The 20142-nt window shown below is 42.4% G+C and overlaps 1 protein-coding gene across 1 annotated transcript in view; it reads left to right on the top strand.

Moving 5' to 3' along the window:
* The window catches only part of adcy2b (adenylate cyclase 2b (brain)), a 65511-nt gene that overhangs the window by 1779 nt on the left and 43590 nt on the right, over positions 1–20142 (top strand). Inside the window, exon 2 of the mRNA XM_030740871.1 lies at positions 14589–14786. Within this exon, the coding sequence (XP_030596731.1) occupies positions 14589–14786 (198 nt within the window). The remainder of the gene's footprint in view (positions 1–14588; positions 14787–20142) is intronic.

The following is a 20142-nucleotide window of genomic DNA, read 5'->3' as shown; positions in this document are numbered from 1 at the left end:
ATAGTGAGATCATGATTATTAATAACACAATCACACCAGCTACTCACGGACTCTGAAAACATCATGAATGTAATGAACAATTTTTTCAAGGCTCAATTTTTTTTTTTAAGCGGATCTATTCCGCTTTTCCTCTATTCACAGGAAAATAATCCTTATTTATCTCATAGCTCATCCTCAGTCTAAACCAGTCAGCAGGTATACTTTAAGCAAACTTTATTCTGATTGGCTGCCCCTCCTAAATAGGTTTGAACAGCAGGTGGGTGGGGCTTCTGTACTCATAACCAGTGTAGTGTATCTGGCATCACGTTTTAGGTATATCCACCCTCAGTGACATCATACAGAGAGAAGGGTGGAAAAAAACTGTCATTATGTGAAACTTAGGTCATGTTTAATATGAGCATCCTCCACTGTAGCAGTATATTTATATGACAAAAATGAGTGAAATGATAATAGGTCCCATTTAACAGTGGAGTTAGCTGAATTTTGCATTTAATAACAGTGAAAAATGTAAACTGAGCTAGAGCTGCCACAGCCCAGCAGGGAGTGAGTTTGGGTTGTTAGAGAGGGGCAAAAAAACCATCAGTGTAATGAAAAGGAAGGAGACGTATTTATAGCGCAAGACACATCAATTCATTTTGTTTCAGGTTATCAAGAATCAGAAAGAAGCTTTAATCTCAGGATCACTGAAGAGTTCTGTGAGCAGAAGAAGAGTTTGGTTTTGGCATGAAACTGAATGAGACTGAGGGGGAGATGGGGATCTGCGTGTGTGTGCGCGCGTGTGTGCATGTGTATGATTATGTGTGGCAGCATAAGAGGCCGTGAAGCGGCACTTTAAATCTCAGCACCGGGTTTGCAGAGTGGATCAAGAGCACGATGACAGTTTAGTTCGCGGCTGCGTGGGTTTTGGTGCTTTTGTCAAGTGAAAAGTGTTGTTTTGGCCACAAACACTCGACCATAAACATGAGCTATTGTTTCTCCAGCGCTGCCTTTGTGGTTTTATGAAATAACCATACAAAAGGAAGCCCACACTGCTATTGTTGTTGTTTCAAAAAGATTGTTTTGCTGCTAAATGCCCAGGACGGTCTTTAGACATTTGTTTTGCTCTCTAAGTAGCGCCTCAACTCAATAATTGAGGGGGGGGGGTCATTCTCAAGAGCACCTCCACCTTTATTGATCCCTTCTATTTAAAACAAATTAATAGATTTTATTGTCCCCCAGCTGGTCAATGTAATCCTCAGAGTTCTCCACTACTTCTTAGGCTCTGTGCTTCACTGGTTAAATTACAATCTTGCCAGTGATTTCCCATCATTCTCAATGCAAATTGAAATCATCCCCCCCCGAAGTTGGTTCCTATTAAATAACATCCAGGCCTGTCTGTAGTGATGAAGCGGTTGCTCAGTGAGGCGTGCGTATTTATTACCACTGGACGAAGAAGAATGGCAGGAATAAATAGAGGCTGGGTCTGGAGCTAGGGGGCCGGGCGGCAGAGGGAGGGGAGGATGTTGTTGTAAGTGCTGTGGCTTTATCAGTGAGCCGACAGAAACACAACCAAAGCAGCGCTAATGCTCCCAAAATTGCTGCCTACTTTTATCAGTCCCCACACATCAGGGCTGGAGTGGCTCAAAGTGCTGTTTTAAGAAGCAGACCCCTCCACCCAGTTTGTACAGTACGTGTGTGTGCGCCTGTGTGTGTGTGCCGCTATGTGCACATCAGTGATTGTGTTGTCTGGGTGTGTTTGTGTCTGAGGAAGTCTTTTAATTTTCTTCTGAGCAATTTTTTAGAGTGAAATCATTCGTGTTCTTCCTGCCTTGGGGTTGTATTTACTGTGTGTGTGTGTGTGTGTGTGTGTGTGTGTGTGTGTGTGTGTGTGTGTGTGTGTGTGTGTGTGTGTGTGTGTGTGTGTGTGTGTGTGTGTGTGTGTGTTCTATGTTAACCTAATGACATTCAAAGCATAATTTGACAGTTTAATCGAGATCAATATTCCATCTGATTATGGAAGATTGGAAACCAGTGAACTGGAACGGCTCTGCCATTGTTCTCATCACTGATTCCAGCACTGTGATGACCAGTCTGTTCATATTTTAAGTAAAGCAAGAACACAGATTTCGTTTCCTTCTCGTTGACAGTTTGATTGATGCGGGGCAGTGAGAGAAGGCTGTTTTTGTAATGATGGATCACCAGCTGTTACTGGGAGAGAAGTAAGGTGACCAAATGGGATGAAATAGATGTTGTGACATCACTGGCTAGGTGTGGTCAGAACAGCAACGACACAGAGTAAAAGTAACCCACTAGACACAGAGAGTTCAAGCAACAATGCTGAGGAAAACGAACCTTTTCTTAATTATTTTAGTTGCTTGTATATTCTTGATTAAAGGGCCTTAAAATGATATAATCATTGCACAGACATTACATTTATATAGTCATGGCAAAAAGAAAGCACACCTTCTGTCATTTCTAAGGTTTTATGTACCAGGACATTATAAAAATAATCTGTTTTTAATTTTTTTTTAGTTTGTTTAACAGAAAAAAATAATATTGTACTTATAAATTGATTAGTGCGTAATTACATCTTCCAACACATTGATGCGTTCTCACAAACTTAGAATTAATCCATTAAAAATACAAAGGAACAGGCGCCGGTTTGGGGTAGTTGCAATGTTCCCCTGTCAGCTTTGAACAGAGTTGTTTGTCCTACAGCAGCCACCGTAGATAGGATTATGCTCTTGAATTGGGAGGGCTAAAAAATAAAACAGAATTCACTTGACTACAGTCTGTAATCTACTGACGCCTAGCAGTGATATTTTACGGTGTGTACATTTAACCACAACACCATTACTGTTTCTACAGGAATTAAGAGGGTACATAGCAGCCAGGTGCTCCTAATCAAATGCACTTGATTAATTTGATCATCAGAAAATGTGAGCACTTCTATAAAAGCAGAGGTTTTGGCATTTTTCAGGTCTGGAGCATTCAGGTGTGTGTTAACACAGTGACGCAGAGGAAAGACATCAACGATGACCTTAGAGAAGTGACTGTTGCTGCCCATCTATCTGGAAAGGTTATGAGGTCATTTGCAAACAGTTTAAAGTTCATCATTCTACAGCGGGAAAGATTATTCACAAGTGGAAAACATTCAAGACAGCTGCTAATCTTCCCAGGAGCAGACAAAAGTGAGTGAATTCCCATAGACTCAGTTTAGCAGCAAGGAAAAATATGAATAGTCTGTTACAAAGAGTTCTGGCTTCTATGGATAGCTTTCCTCTTCATAACAGCTGGGATAACTCACCTGTTTGGATGCTGTTGAGGCTTGAAGTTAGAGGTGTGGCTGATTTGACTGACAGGTGTGCCAACATGGGCAGCTGTAACTGATAGGCGTCTGCTTGGCGTCCGCTCCGCTAATTTGAGTCGCTGGCCTGAGTGGACCTCTCCTTTGTGTTGGTGCCTTTTATTTGTTTTTGTTTTTTTCTGTGTTAGCCCTGCGACAGGCTGGCGACCTATACAGGGTGTACCCTTCCTCTTGCTCTATGACAGCTGGGATAGGCTCCAGCCCCCCCGCGACCCTGAACAGAATAAGCGGAAGAGAATGGATGGATGGATGGATGGATGGATGGGAGGAAATTATCTGATAAATAATATGACTTGCCCTGTAGTACAACTCATCCAAGAGGTTTGAGCTTCTGTTTTAGAGAGCAAAATTCTAGTGTTTTATTAGCCCACTACTTAGCACTGATTAGCAGATATGTGTGTCTGTGTGGTGTTTATGCTAACCAAGCTTGTGAGCGGTAGCCGATAACACTCCATCTTCAAGTCTTGTCACTTCTGGCTCAAAAATCAACATCGCTGGTGGCCAAAACACAAACCCTGAACCTTCAAAATGTGGAGTCTAAAAGTAATGAGTGACAGCATGGTGACTACAGCCATCGTTTATGTACAGTCACACAGTCTGGCAACCTGTGGAAATTTACGGGGTAACTTAAGACAAAATGCAAGTTTTCAAACTTTTTTTTTTTACTTGCTTAAGCATTAGTGTTACGGCCACTGACCTTTTGACCTTGGGCTCAGACGTGTGTTTGCTGGACTAGGGCTGTTCATGCTTCACGTGTTTAAGAGATTAAGTGATTAGAAGTGGCTCTCCTTTGTTAGTGGAAGCTTGGTAGGGGTTCTCTGGTATTTTTGTTTGTGTACCTTTTTTCTCCTGTTTTGTGGCCAGCCAGGGAGCGCAGGAATTGTCTTTTGTTTTGATGTAAAGCTTAGCACTACTTTTTGTTTCTAGGAAGAGTGTGTGTGTGTGTGTGTGTGTGTGTGTGTGTGTGTGTGTGTGTGTGTGTGTGTGTGTGTGTGTGCGGGAGGGGGGGGGGGGGGGTATTTTGGCCTTGGAGACTGTGACGTTTGACATGCTTCCTTTTGATTTTTCCTCCCTCTTTGTTTTGTGGACATTAAATTAATTGTAAATAGATGATTGTAAAGAATTGTGAATAAATTCTTTAAGTGCACGCAGGACTCAGTTTGTGGTTTGCCAGTTTTACACTCCCTGTGGCCGCTAGACCTTTCAGGTAGGGGGTTGTAACAGTTAGGCAATACAGAAACAAAAATCTACCAAAATCTGTTTGGTGGATGATATTTTTGTAAGGCTTTTTAATCCCCTACCCCTAAAAATTTCACAATTCATTTTGGATATATAGATAGCTTAAACTCCATAATTATGTTTCAAACAAGCTGCCACAGATGAAAAAAAAAAGAATGATAGTGTTACGACATTCTGTGGATGACGGATTATCACGAATGGTGAATGTTTAATCAGAACCACCGTTCATGTCAGTATCAGAATGCAGTGGATTCGAGCACACCCCCCCTTTAGTCACTGCAAGCACTTGTACACTCAAGTCCATTCCTTCAGCAGGTGCATCTGAGATCGTAACAACCAGTTTTACATGTGCAGTAGTTCCTGTGGGACAGGGGAATAGGCACTTTGCTCTCACTGATCTTCCATTCTCGCTCCTCAAGAGGCACATCTCTTCACTTGGACCACTGATAAACATGTGTACTGTAATATGTGGCAGCAGCTGTGGGAGGGGGCAGCTTGTGGGGCTCCACTGCAGCTGTGCTACTTGTTTTTTCATAGAACCTCTGCAGTCTTAGGCTGTCAAGGTCTTCATGATGGACATCTCTGCTGTTGACTGTAACAACGGCAATGCTTCCTGCATTGATGACATCTTGCTTGTTTGACTTTGCATTTATGAATACTTCTGCATGCGCACAGAAAGCAGCATCACTAAGTTTCTTTACTCCTTTGCTCTTCCCTGTGCCATAGATCCTGAATATAGTGTCACATCTCAGCAAAGCATGGGAAAATAGAAAGCACTTGGAGATTATGCTCCACAGGTGATGTCTTGTTGCTGCTATGTTCCAATACTTTTGTCCCTTTTGGCATATGGCTGGAACCAGATGGTGTACTTGGTATTCCCACGATGAACTGGCAGCACCAGGGTATCAGTGTCATCAGTAATGACGACTGTGTTGTTCTGTTCTGCACATGTCACATACGCCTCCGCTACCAGGACATCTGCATAACCCCTTGAACCTCACACCCTGACTTCACTAGTGTCTCGCCAAGCATGCAGAGAAACCTCTGCTTGTTGCCTTCATTGGAACTCCTTCTTCTTAGAATGAAATGTCATTGAAGAATTGAAATGCACTTCTGGCCCAGCGCTGCCCCTAGTTCTTGTGTGAGCACTGTCTTTAGCACTAAGTAGCTCACCCATACCTTTGACTGAGGCCCTGTTTACACAACAACGTTTCCAGTGGAAACAGCTTTGTTTCGATGCGTTTTCGATACGTTTCAGAAACAATCTCCGTTTAGATGGAAATGCTAGAAACAGTGAAAACGATGTAGTTCCCATTGCCAGGCCACAAGCTGGCAGTGTTTTTTTTGTTTGTTTTTTTGCAAAGCTTGTTTACACAACATGCACATGTGTGGAGGGACTCAGTGGGAGATCTGTTAATTTTTTACAAAATGGCCTTGTGTGGACTGACGACGAGGTTGGATTCCTGCTGAACACAACTCAAAATTATAAAAATGCAAAAACAGGAAAATATTGACTGGGAATTGTGCCACTCGAAGTACGCAGATATTTAAGTTAAAGTTTAAGTTAAGTTCAAAAGACTGAGCAGCACAAGAAGCACTTATGAATCCACCATTGTGATTGCTGTTCATCTATTAGCGCATGCGTGGAAAACTGTGGCGGGCGCAACCACAGTGCGCATGTGCGAGTGCCCCTGTTTCCAAAAAGCATTGTTTTTGTCCATTTACATGGAGACGGAGGCTGGAGCGTTTCAGAAACGCTCCACTCTCGAGGCTGCCTCCAAAAAGTATCGGTTTCACTCCGTCCTCGTGTAAACGGGAGGCCGAAACACATCAAAATGTACCCATTGTCATTTTGAAAGGGTGTCATGTAAACAGGGCCTGATGTATGTAGGGTACATCATCAGGATCTCTTCTCAGGTTGATCCCTTTGTCCATGGGATATTGTGAAGGAGGGCACCTCCATCAAGGACAAAAAGAGCTTTGCTCAGCCTCTGGTGGTTTGGGCGCTGCTTCAGAGGTAGAGGACCAAAGCCTCTCTACTAAGGCTAGCTTTGTTTGCAGCTCTCATCATCTGTGGTGACTCAAATAATGCAGACGGGTATGATCAGGGTTCATATCTGAAAACATGAGTGAGGTCACCACTTCTAGTACTAGCTGTTACAAGACACTGGTGCCCACACTGTGTGCCCACTGTGGTAGCCTGGTTTGGCAGAAGGTGTACTCTGTTACCTTCTAACCTGTCATGGATTTCAGTATGTCGTTTCCAGCATCCTTTGTTGTTCCACAGTTTAGTCCTGCATGTGCCGCTACCTCAGTGGTGATGCTTCACAAGTTTGATGCTGAAGGGATTCCAAGGTGTTCCAAGAGGTTTTCCACATCATAGCATCTTTCCTCATCCTTGCCACGGTAGACTCTTTGTGTTGTTCACTGGTGGTGAGTGTCTCACCTGTGAAATCCTGCATGGCACTATTCACTTCTGCACAAGAAGGGGTGGAGAGAACTCAGATGAGGTGCTGAGTTTCTGTGAATGCTGGTTTCAGGGATCCATAGAATATCTATTTTATATGGCAGCCACCACTGATTTTCAAAATGGCCACCACTGAATTTAAAATATCTTTAAAAAAAAAAGCGAACGCAGGCGTCTTAACTGATCTGGCCATAGAGCAGTGCCTTAAAACTGGGGTTAAGACATCAATCTTACATCATTAGCTATCCAAGTCGTAATTCTAGAAACATTATCTTCATTTTGCTTGCAGCCATTTTGAACATTAAGATGGCTGCCACTCGCTGGGGAGTCTGGTGATTGCCGCTGCATTGCCAATACCTAATACCAATACCTAATACCTCCATTTAGACACCAAGATCATTAATCTATGTTGCTTAATAACAGTTACTGGACTGTATATGTACTGTGGTGGCCATCTTTAATATATGTGGTAAAATATAAAAAAAATATCCACCAATCCAGTTTTGGTAGATTTTTACTTGAGCGCTGTTTGACAGCTGAGGAAGCGGGTAAAAAAAAGGTTTGAAAACATTTGCAATTTGTCTCGGGTATAATCATGTATTGCTCGGACTAACATCCAACTGACATGTTTTCCATGTGACAGTCATAAATAAAGATGTAACTCAGTCTGATTTGTTATTCAGTCCCGATTAGCCCTTTGAGCCATTAAGCTATCAGATTTCTTTGAAATTCATAGTTTACCTGCTTCCTGAGTTGGAACTGAAAAGCGAACAAGATTACCACTTTCTCACGGCTCATCTTCAAACAAATATTTTTTTATTTTTTAACTCGGCTGCTGGGACTCTTTGAATCCACAGAAGCATTTCAAGCGGGTTTGATCCACTCAGCAGCACCGTCTCCCTGCTGTGGCCTCTGGCTTCTTTTAGTCTGATGGTGAAATGACTATTTCTTCACTCTGCACTGATGAATTCCTCCCCTGCGATGAACAGATTTAAGATCACACAGCTGAAGTAACGCAATCGCTCAAGATGAAATGAAAACAGTCATGACAGTTAAACACAACAATAGCCGCTAAAGCTCCCATAAAACATCACCGCAGTGAGTTACTGTCCTTTTCGTGATGGTGGGTCCACCATTAAAGTGACTGCGACTTCACTCCAAACTAGCTTAAATAATTTCAGTCATCAACTTTTTGGTTCACTGCTGGATGTTCTGCAACCCTTGACCTGTTTTTACAGAGCATGTTAGCATTCCTCTGCGCTGCAGACGGGCCTTTGAGGAAAGGGTTGTTGATTATTGATGAATTTCATTAGCAGACTGAGAGCAGATTGAAGGAATATGCCACCACTGCTGCTTCATCAGACAGTATAAATATTCAGCAGGCACCAACATGTGGAAAGCGCATATGCTGCTGCCATTTCAACACACCATCTTTGGCCACCTCTCCCCCGGTCTCCTCATTTTATTTATTTAGTGTGTTTTTTGTTTTTTGCTACTGAATAATTAGATTATTGAATCTCTGTGTCTCTCTCTGCCATCGTTATGTCTCCCCGTACCCCCCCTTTTCCTCCCAATATAATAGCTGGATGAGAGAGACTGGGTTAAAAAAGGAAATTATTGTTCTGGGTGACAATACTGTACAATATAGCAGGCAGACACACCCCGTTCCCTCTGTGCTATGTCAAGGGAAAATGCTTTAAACAGTTTGAAAGGGGTTTTAACAGGATTAGATGGCCTACAATCAAAAATGTGCAAAGTGCAGATGCTTCTTTTTTTTTTTTTTTGGATGTGAAAAGCTGCTCCACTCTAAATGTGCATGTGGTGAGAAAGCAGCTCCGTCTCGCTCCCTCTCTCTGACTTGTGTGTCCATGTCCAGTGTGTGAGCACATTGCAAAATGTGTTTTTTTTGGGGGGGTTTTTTATGCTAAAGGAATCTCTGGTCCCTCTGCTTTTTGTATGAGTTTGCAGTCTTGCTTGTGTTCTCATTGGCATTCAATCTGTGCTTCAGGCTGACTGTATAGCTGCCATGGCGTCAGCAGCCAGATCCCATGGGATCCCTTCGCCAGACCCTGACTCATACCACCGCTGCTACACCATGTTGCCACATTAATGCTGCTGTCTTGGATTTGTTTTGCCCAAATCGCTTCTGCTGTATTTTAACAAGCAGCTCGACTCAATAAACTGTCAAAACATCCCAAAAATTGAAGGTTGAGCCTGTGACTCCTTGTTTTTCGTCCTGTTACATAAATTGAATTGGATGTGGAGAGAGTCAAACACATTTCTTTGCCCACACTGGCGTACCTTTTACTGTAAAATGGCTGACAAGTAATCAGAGAGAAGCTTGCTCAATTATCATGCTGGACCTGTCAGTGTAATCATGACAGGACTGGAATAAGTTTAAATGGTTTACGTGGGCACTGGGTTAAGGATGAAGCCTGTGAGTGTTTCACAGCCTGCTCTTTGGGTGAATGATGGTGATTTTGCTGCTTTCTCCCAGGGTGTATATATTCTGAAAGGATGTTACAGAGTGCTTTATTTGCACATTAGCTTTAGAGTACACAGGGGGATTGGCAGTGGCAGTAGAATGAGCTGCAGGAGGCTGTCCAGTCCTTTTTATGGACTTTCACTCAGCACAATCAGACCTGTTGGAAGCACTACTGTCAGTATTTTTTGGTGCAGGGGCTCAGCAGCTAATCAGATCATAATTGGCAAGTGAAATTTTTTAGCTTAATATTAAGTTAATTACTCGTTTTTCTTTTTCAAATTTCCACCTCTTCTGTGAGTCCAGTTCAAATTAGCGTATGAATTATAGAAGTAGGAATCAGTGCTACATCCAGCAGGGAAGAAGTGACAAAAATATAAAAAGTGCCTCTTGGTTTTCATCATTCTTTGATGAGCATGATTGTGGAATCAGTATTAAAGTGGGCCTATTATGCTTTTTCTTATTTTCTGTCAAGTCAAAATGAGGTAAGTGTATGTGCAAGTAATCTCTGTGAGCCAAAACCTCAGGGGACGGGGCGCCCGGGTGGCTTAGTGGTGAAGCCGGCGACCACATACATATGCCGCATTGCGGTGCGGGTGGCGCAGGCTCGAGTCCCGGCCTGTCGACAATTTGCCCGCCTGTATCTTTCCCTCATTTCCTGTCTCCCTCCACTGATGATAAAAGCTGCTTTGGCCAAAAATGCAAAAAAAAAAAACCTCAGGGGAGGGGCTTCAGACTAAATACTCTGTTTCAGACAGTTTTTCTGTGATGTCAAAGACAGGGGGCATCCCTAACATGGTCATTCAGGCACACAGCGCTGACTGTGAGCAAAGCCTGCTGCTTAAACCTTCTGTTTATGAGAGACAGCCAATCAGAAACGTGCTGCCATAAAAGGAGGGTGACTTTGAAGGGAGGAGAACTAAAGCAGCCTGTTTCAGACTGGATTATTTTGAACTGTATATCACACAAAGCTAGTGTAGCCCTTCTAGTCCTCTAGAGTCCATTTTCTTCCACTTATCCAATTAAGGGTTGCAGTGGGGTTGAGGTGTACCGTGGACAGGTTGCTAGTCTGTCACAAGGCTACCACTTAGAGACAATTAATCTTCAATTAACCTCTTTGGACTGTGGGAGGAAGCCAGAGAGCCCAGGGAGAGCCTATACAGGCACATGGAAGACATACAAAGCACGCAGAAAGGCTCCAGCTGTCTGGTGGATTCAAGCCCAGGCCCTTCTTGCTGTGAGGAGACAGAGCTAACCACCATGCTCTTCTTACACCACTTTGCACCTCTAGAGTACAAAAATTAAAGAAAAAACTTTTCTAAACCTTATTTTGAGTTTCCAAACCTTTTAAGTGTTTTTGTTTTATTTGACTAGAGATTCTATACATGCTGTTTAGATATCCTGATGGCAGCTGAAGTTAAATCAATGGCCTTTTCCCTGTTAATTTAGAGAGGAGCTTTAAAATAAATGATGTAAAAATGAGGAAAAGCTGCATAAGCATTAATAAGTCTGATCTGAAGCCATTTTTCTTGAACCAGCTGGAAATATCTGGCAGATATATGAGCTCATTTGCACTTGATTTCACACATTTCTAGGAAGAAGAATTATTGTATTAATATGGCAGATAATTGCACAAAACTATATGAGAGTTAAAAAAAGCTGAACCACTGTAAGAAAAGAAAAATACTACGACCTGATGGGATGGACAGTTTTTGTTGCCTTTAACTTCTTGACCTGTATGCATGCCAAGCGAGGATGAGAGAGTGTTCTGTCTGTGTGGTGACAGCTTCTAAATGCTGACTTTGATAGTGTGAGCGTGGAAGTGATGCTGTAGCACATTCCCTGGGCTCAGACTGTCTGCCTGCCGATCTGTGCCGTCTGTTCGTCTGTTTGTGTGTGCATGCTATGTAGTACCACTATCCTTTTGAGGACCTAACATCCTCACTAGCAAACAAAAAATGAGCCCTTCTAAAAGTGAGCAAACATTTTGTTATTCTGGATTTAAGGTTAGCGCATTTTAGACATTTAGGGGACATAAGTCTCTAACACAGTCTCAGAACTCATCGGTGTGTCTCTGGTAGGTCTTTCTCAGGCCTCACGCTGTGCTCTGGTTAAGGGACACGAATTGAGGGAAGGCTCCAGTTTAGAACCAGTACAAAATTGTTTGGATATAAACATACAGGTGGCCCATATTTCTGTGTGCTCCCACTGCAGGAACCTCCCATGTGGGAATGCTTTAAGGGCCATTTTCAGGGGGTACTTCTGCACTGCCCTGAAAAACTCCTGGGTGGTTCAGCACTGACTGGATAAACTTGGAGAAGACAGTGAAAACAAGCCTCATTAAACTCAAGCAACCTAGCAGAAGGCATCCAAAGAAAAGCAGAACAAAAAGTGTAAGAGTCCATCCATTCTCTTCCACTTATCCTGTTCAGGGTTGCTGGAGCCTATAGGGCAAGAAGGAGGATACACCCTGTACAGGTCACCAGCCTGTCACAGGGCCAACACAGACAACAATTCACACCTATGGGCAATTTAGAATCACCAATTAACCTAACCCCAGTAACACTGTGTGCATGGGAGTACTCAGAGAAACCCCATGCAAACACAAGAAGAACATACAAACTCCACACAGAAAGACCCCAGTCAAAGTGGAATCGAACCTAGGATCTGCTTGCTGTGAGGCAGCAGTGGTAACCACTACGCCACTGCCCAGTGTAAGAGTCAACAATTGATCAGTGAGAAAACTTTTGTATTTTAGTTCATTATGCAGAAGGTGCAATCTGAAAGAGATAGACGACTGCAAGGTGCTGTCAGGGAGAATGTAGTTTGGTAGCATCAGATGTTAGACTGTAGGATGACTGGACATCAAGAAGAGGAAGTGAGTTTAGGCAGAAGCAAAGATTAAATGGTGGATGTTGAAGAAGAAAGAATGCTGCACAGAGTTCAGGAGTTGAGACAGGCTTTGGGCAGTATGGAAGAGTTACCAGATGACTGGGAAATTACAGCTGTAGTGCTGAGGGAAACTGCCAAGAAGTTGTTTGGTATATCCTCTGGACAGAGGAAAGAGGACCACTTGGTGGTGGAATGAGGAAGGACAGGAAAGTACACAAAGGAGAGGTTAGCAAAGAGAAACTGGGATAATCAGGAAAAAGAAGAAAGTAGACACGAGTACTGGGAGGCTAGTTATACAGCAAAGAGGGAGGTGGCAAAGGCAAACAAACAAAAAAACATGAGGCTGGACACTAAGGAAGGAGAAAAGGTCTTGTATCAATTGGCTAGGCAGAAATCAAGCAAGAAAGGATGTGCAGCAGGTTAGGGTGGTTAAGAACAGAGATGGAAATGTGCTAACTAGTGAAACGAGTGTGTTGAGAAGTTGAAAGGAGTATTCTGAGGAGCTGATGAATGTAGAAAATTAGAGCAAGAGGACAGATGGAGCACAGTTAGTAAATCAGGAAGTGCGGAGGATTAGTAAGGAGGAAGTGAGGGCAGCTATTAAGAGGATAAGAGTGAAAGGCGGTAGGTCCAATCTGTTCACGTTTGCTAGACACTGCTAGCTCACTGATTCTGTCGCTACCCGATTTTGAGTGTGCATGCGTTGGCGATATCTGCTTCCGGTTAACATGGAAATGGCCTCTTTTGTGGAGCTTCCTGATTGGCAGCACTAACTCTAAATTTCAAGTTATTAACTTGAAATTTTGAGAAACTTAATTCAAAATTTAGAGTTACAGATGGCATTTTAAATTTTTTTTTTAATGGCAGAAACAAGCTTTCATAGATATGTCTAGGAGAGAGAGCAGTGGACTTTTTAACCAGACTGTTTAACACAATCTTGGAGAGTGAGAGGACGCCTGAGGAATGGAGAAGAAGGGCACTGGTACTCATTTTCAACAATTTGGATGATGTGCAGAGCAGTAGTAGTAGTAGCAGCAACAAGAGAATAAAGCTGTTGGGAAAGATTTGTTGAAACTAGATTGAGAAGAGAGGTGTGGTTGTTTTACATCATGCATGTTCTGAATCACTGATAAATACCCACACCTCCACAAAGCCCTTTGGGAAGGTGCCACATTGCTTGAAGAGAAGCTGTGGCTGCTTTGACTGTGTTCGTATGTGCCAGACAAACAGACCTGCAGCTCTGACACAGAGAGAACAGAAAAGGGAGAAGGAAAAATTCAAGATGTGACATGGTTGTTATGGTTTATAAAGTCCCGTGTGCAAGAACAGCTATTTTGTCAGTGGATTCTGCCTGATGTTTGTAGGTCTTTACCACAGTGGAAATGCAGGCAAGCAGTGGAGCCTTTGAGCTCCCTCAAAAAAGTCCTTGAGAGACTAAGTCTCAAATAATTTGGATGGAGAGACAGCCAGTGATGGCAAGTTCTTCTGACAGCTTTGAATTTCAAAGCAGTGATAACAAACACATGGCAGTGGAGCTTTTGCACACCTGAGTCACCTGCATGCCTCTTTTCTACCCTGTTTCTGTTTTGCATTGTATTCAGATCTACTGTAGGTAATAAATCAGCTGCATTGATGCTGAAAATTGGTATCAATATTTTTTTTATCAATATCCATTCCTAATTGTACTTACACATTAATAAGAATAAAAATAACTTTATTGATCCCAGAGGGAAATTCATATGTCTGACATAGCTCATCTGCGATTTGTATGAGAATTGAAAAGCCTGATGGCTGTGGGTTTGAATGATTTCGAGAGGGGAGTCTTCCAATACTGATGTTTTTTTGTTTCATAAATATGTTATAAAGTGGGTGATCAGAATTGATCAGGGCGGCTTCTGTGGTGGTAACTGGTTACACGCCAAGTGGTGGTAAGACAGTAGCTCTATTAGTTAGAGAACGTGATTCTGGCCTATTAAATACATTTGTACATGGAAATCAGTGTATTTTATCTGCAGAGCAGGCAAGTGAGATCCAGTCAGAAGTGGTAACAATCTAACACCATGGGAGATGGCTGTGGAGCTGTCCACTTGAGTAACTTGGGGTTGGGTTATCAAAGTGTGAATGCGTTCTCACCTCACCTAAAAACATCTGTCTCTCTCCAGAATACAGAGGACCACTTGACGTTCTTGATCACAGTGCCCACTGCCCTCTTCCTCTTCCTGTCCATCTTCATCCTCGTCTGCATCGAATCGGTCTTCAAGCGGATGCTTCGCCTATTCTCTCTGCTAATATGGGCCTGTCTGGTCACCATGGGTTATCTGTTCATGTTCTCTGGAGGGAGACTCAGCCCCTGGGACCAGGTAGATCATTTTTTAAAATTTTCTGTGTGTGTTTGGATGGGTCAACAAGTGTGCCCGTGTGTTAAAGAACATGAGAACGTGTTGTGTCTAGTGGTTGGCACATTATTTAATCGGGTGACTTTCAAAATGTTCACAGCTGACTAATTTGGATGTAAAAATCTTGTAAGTATCGTTAAGAGGACCCTATTATGCTTATCTTTATTTCATGCCATATTGAAGTTTCTCATGTGACAATGTGCACATTGCTTGAGAGTTGCCATATTGGACATAAAACAACCGCTAGGGAAAAATGTATATTCCCTGACTGGTTGACAGCAGTTCCTGGAGGTTGCTGGCAGTCGCTGGGTGAAATTAATTGAAGAAGGTGCTGCACCAAAAACCTCCTAGTTATTGCTTTGGTTGCTTGTAGATTGTAGCTGTTCATGTAGTACAACTTGAAAAACTGCAATACAAGTTGTTGCAGACCAGTCTCTAGGCCTGTGTGACTGGGGCCTTATGATCCCACATTGTCACCATGATTGTCACAAGTCCAAAATGGTGGACACCTTAATATCAAGTGGTTAGTGGTCACATGTCTGCAAAACCTCAATATTTCACACATTACAATGGTAGATGCTCCTAATGAAACAGGCAAACAGCTCTGTAAGCACAGAACCCCGGTTCAGACCTTCTGTGTGCAAGGGGCAACCAATCAGATGGAAGCTGACTTAAAGGAGTGAACTGAACTGAAGCGAGGTGCTGCACCAAGTCGAGTATGTGCTAGGTAAGGATTTTTTTTTTTCAGTGTGAATCGTGTACGGCTACTCCAGGACAGTCCAATTTAACATGGTTGACATCATTTCATTAGGGACACTTTTTGCTTTCACACTGTGTGACATGAGGCAATGGTGGCCTAGAGCTTAAGAAGTGAGTTTTTTGCGTGTTTGATGGGTTTTTTTTCTTTCTATCTGCTAATCATGCAGATAATTGAAGAACCTTTGTAATGCAAGTAATGACATAATTGTAACTGTAACGTGATTACTGAATTTAGTACAATAATGAATTGCATTACCGCATTTCTAAAAATGTAATGAGATTACAGGAAAGCGTTACTTTGTAATGCATTACACCCAACACAGGTTGACAGTAAGAGAAATTATGTGAGCCACATGATCGAACAAACAGTATAACAAGTAATCATGCAAGGAAAGATAACCCAACCAAGATTTTGTACCCTGCAAAGAAACTGCATAAGCTAGAGCAGTATTAACTTGAAACTGTACTCCAGGGATACATCATACTGGCATGAAGCTGAAGGATTCACACACTCCAGATTAAAACCTCTTAAAACATACGGCATATAAAAGGTGGACAAAGCTTATGGCTCTAAAAAAGTGAAGCCAATGTCTGCCTTAAACCTTAAACCTGCATTATTTGAATAGCCAGCAGGGGGTGACTCCTTGGAGATTCACAAGTCCAGCTGTGTCAAAGTCTATTAAAAAAAAAAACCCTCTGCCTCCCACAATCCGCACTCTCAGTAAACACTTTCCTGGTGAGTTTCTGGTCTAAATTGCTAGTTTCAGATCTTAATAAATACGACATGATGTTTTGCTGTTTAAATTATGGTCCCTATTGGAGACAAAAAGAAAATAAGGCAGAGTGCACTTGTGATTGACAAGTCTGTGAAAGCATACAATTAATAAATATGTGACTAAAGCTGTTTAGTCACACTTTCTCTCTACTCCAAATACTTTAAATGAGGCTTCTGCCTGAGGATAGCGTGCAGGAGACAGGACGCAGGATGACCGCTCGCTGGCTGTGAATACAGCAGACGTTCATCTGCACTGTTTTCATATTGATGCAAATCAGTGCCACGGGACATCACACAGACTTTGTAGTAGGGAGCTGGCAGGTTAAACGCCGTTTAATGTCGAGCCGACTGTGTCAGACATTTGCATGCATCGCCCCCTGTTACATGTAGAAAAGTTCAGTACATGCGTGAAAATGGCTTAATGAATAATTGAGCCTGATAATTAAAGTCTTTCGAGACGTGAACGTGCATTCAAGAGTGCTCTTGGGATTTCATGCATGTGTGTGTTCAGTATGCGACGAAGAGTTCTTTTCACACATCTGTCCATCAGTTTCGAATGCATACATGGCTGTGTGTGCGTGCCACAGTGTGTGTGTGTGTGTGTGTGTGTGTGTGTGTGTGTGTGTGTGTGTGTGTGTGTGTGTGTGTGTGTGTGTGTGTGTGAGAGAGCAGAATTAATTTGATGTGTTAATGAGGCCTGATGAGAGCTGGAGGTGAGCAGATCAGCACACAGACACATTTGTTTTCAGTGCCAGGCTCCTTCTTTCTCTATTTCAAGGTTCCTATTTTCTCATGCTAGCAGCCTGTCTCCATCTATTCATCAAATCCCATTTTTCTCTCCTCAGTTTCCACCTGCCTCCTTTTCTCCTGATAACCCCACCCCCACCCCGCGTTCTCCTTTTACTTCACTCCTTCGGCTGGATTGGGGATATTTTTATCATCAGCCACCTGTGAGAGCATAATCATTCTGCATTATTAATTATGCTATTCTTCTCCCATGACTCTTCCTCTTACGCATCTATCCATCTATCTATCTATCTATCTATCTATCTATCTATCTATCTATCTATCTATCTATCTATCTATCTATCTATCTATCTATCTATCTATCTATCTATCTATCTATCTATCTATCTATCTATCTATCTATCTATAAGACACAAAAAACAAAAAAGAAAGAATGAAAGGGGGGAAGAAAACAAGAGAAGTAAATAAGAAAGAAACAAGGGAGGAAAGAAGAAAGTGGAAAAGAAAAAAGAAAAAGAAAAAAAGGGCAGAAAGGAAAAAATGAAAAGTTAAAGAGAGAAGGCAACGGAAAGGAAATGGAAAGGCAACGGAATATGTAAGAAAGAAGGAAAGTAGGAAGGAAAGATAAAAATAAGGAAAAGGAAGGAGAAAAGAAAATAGAAGAAAAGAAATGCATGAGGAAATGAAAAAAAAGGGAGGAAGGAAAGAAGGAAAAGGGGACAAAAGAAGGAAGAAGCAAAGAAAGGAATGAACAATAAAGAGCGAAGACAATATGTAAGGAAATAAAGAAATAGGAAAAGAAGGAAAGACAGAATTGAAAACAGGACTAAAGAAGAAAGAATAACGAAGGAAAGAGATGTGTGAGGAAAAAGAACAAGAAGGAACGAAACAAAAAAGAGAACAAAAACGAACGAAAGGCGGGATGATGGAATGAAAGAAGGAAAAAGATGAAATGACAAAAGGAAAGAAGGGAAGGATGAGTGAAAGGAGAGACAATAGAAATAAACAGGGTAGGGAAAGAAAGAGAGATGCAGGGGAGCAGAAATCTGCTGAAAGGAGAGCAGTTGGAGCTGCAGCCCGCTCTCAGTGGGTCGGATTGATTGTGATTACTGAGAGAACAGCATGTCTGATGGAGCACACAGAGCTAATAACAGTGAGGCTCTGACAAAAAGAGAAAGAAAGGCCACAAAGACTGAGGCTGGGATGAGCTGCTTCTCTCTTCAGCCATTCACTTTTGACCCCCCCCCAACTCCATTCCCACCCTCCACCACTCTCAACCACCCTGTTCTGAGCTCGCTCACCTGCTCTTTCTGTAAACACACAGAGATATCTTTAGCCACGTGTGCCACTATCTAGCTGCAGTAGCCCGTTAGTCTGCTCTTTATTTAATTTCTCTGAAGGCCACGGCTCTTTCCAAAAGCCAGATGGAACATAGCTGTCACACCTGGTGCCAAATAATCAAGATATAGTCACTTTTCCCTGTGTGCGAGTGCCTGTGTTCGTACATACCTGCCAAAAGAAAAACAAAAAAACTGAAAAAAAAACAGGGTCCTTAAGCTCACAAGTGAGCGGAGAGCGAGCCCGTTTTTGATGGCAGCATTCATGTATTGGTGCATCATGTGCATTCAGAGGCAGGTAAGCATGGGCTGCTTCACACACACACACACACACACAGGAGAGTTGTGCGCTCAGAACAGGCGAGAGAAAGAAAAAGTAATAGAAGGAGCTGCAGTGAGATGATGGCTCTGAGCCCCTTCTCGGATTGTTTAGGATTCAGGATGGAGAGCTGTGGAGATGGAGTGTGTCTGCCTGCTTCTGTGTGGCGCGCAGAAGCAGGTGACGCACCTGAAATTGGACTGCCATTCTCAATTCCACACAGCCACCCAAACACACCCAGCGTCACACACGCCACCTGACCACCTACCCCTTTAGGCTTGTTGTTTTTTTTTTGTTGTTGTTGTTTGTTTGTTTCCCTGAGGTGGGAGTTCAGGGTTAGGAGTTGAAGGTTATGGCAAAAATATACACGACCTTCAAAACACTACATCTGCTCCGACGTCAGCATCCTTCCCTTTGTTGGTTCCCTTAGCAACAGAAGGTCTAAGCCTACACAAAAACACCTCTCTCTCTGTGTTTGCTCTCTGCATTCAGGTCAACCAAACAATTACTTACATCCAATGTTCTAGCTGTGATTTGGCTTTATAAAACCCTACATGTTAGCGAGAGAAGAAATCTGTGTAACCCAGCACTGCAAATAGTGTCCACAGTATTGATGTGAGTAGCTGGTTCTTTTTCAAGAGGTACACAGCACGGGGTTCCTACACCTTTGCCAAAGTTGAATTCAGACACTTTAAAGGTATTTACAAAATGGATTTTCTAGCCCAAAACAGCTGCGGTACATTCCCCGTGGGTATATATGCATCCACACTTAAAACAGATGCTCCCGTGCTAAAAACAATGACAGCCCCCCGCAACCCTGAACAGGATAAGAGGATGGATGGATAGTACGAAGAACAAAAGTATAAGCCAGAATAAAAATTACAATTGCTAACATAAACCACCATCTTTTGAAACATTAACTAAAAGTAGCACATAAAGATCTTACCTTACTATAACAATTATGGTATGTGTATATGTTTCTATGTACCCTCTCCCCTCCTTAACAGTTGGGCCAATCTGAACAAAACGTTGCATTTACATTGTCACACATACAGTGATTATTAACATCTATATGTCTGTAAAAAACAATCATTATAAACTACAGTTCTTTAGATTGTTGTATATATTATGTTAAGCTCATAATGCCCCTGTGAATGCCATGGTACATCACCCATATGTAACTTAATGGTCACCGAAATTCAAATCTGAATTTTTGGAATTTTGTTCGACTCACCACTAAATATGGGATGAAGAAAAAGCGGTGCAGGCCTGGTTTTTGCTCAGTAATTACATATTTGAGAATTCTTTTGTTTGGGGTGAGCATTTTTCCTGCAGCCTCCATAAATTGACACGTGGTCATCAAAATTTTGAGAGCCCCTGTTA

The sequence above is a fragment of the Archocentrus centrarchus genome, chromosome 11 (assembly GCF_007364275.1).
Source record: "Archocentrus centrarchus isolate MPI-CPG fArcCen1 chromosome 11, fArcCen1, whole genome shotgun sequence".
Taxonomy (NCBI): domain Eukaryota; kingdom Metazoa; phylum Chordata; class Actinopteri; order Cichliformes; family Cichlidae; genus Archocentrus; species Archocentrus centrarchus.
Note: the sequence above shows the minus strand (reverse complement) of the source record. Positions and strands in the feature narration are given on the sequence as shown.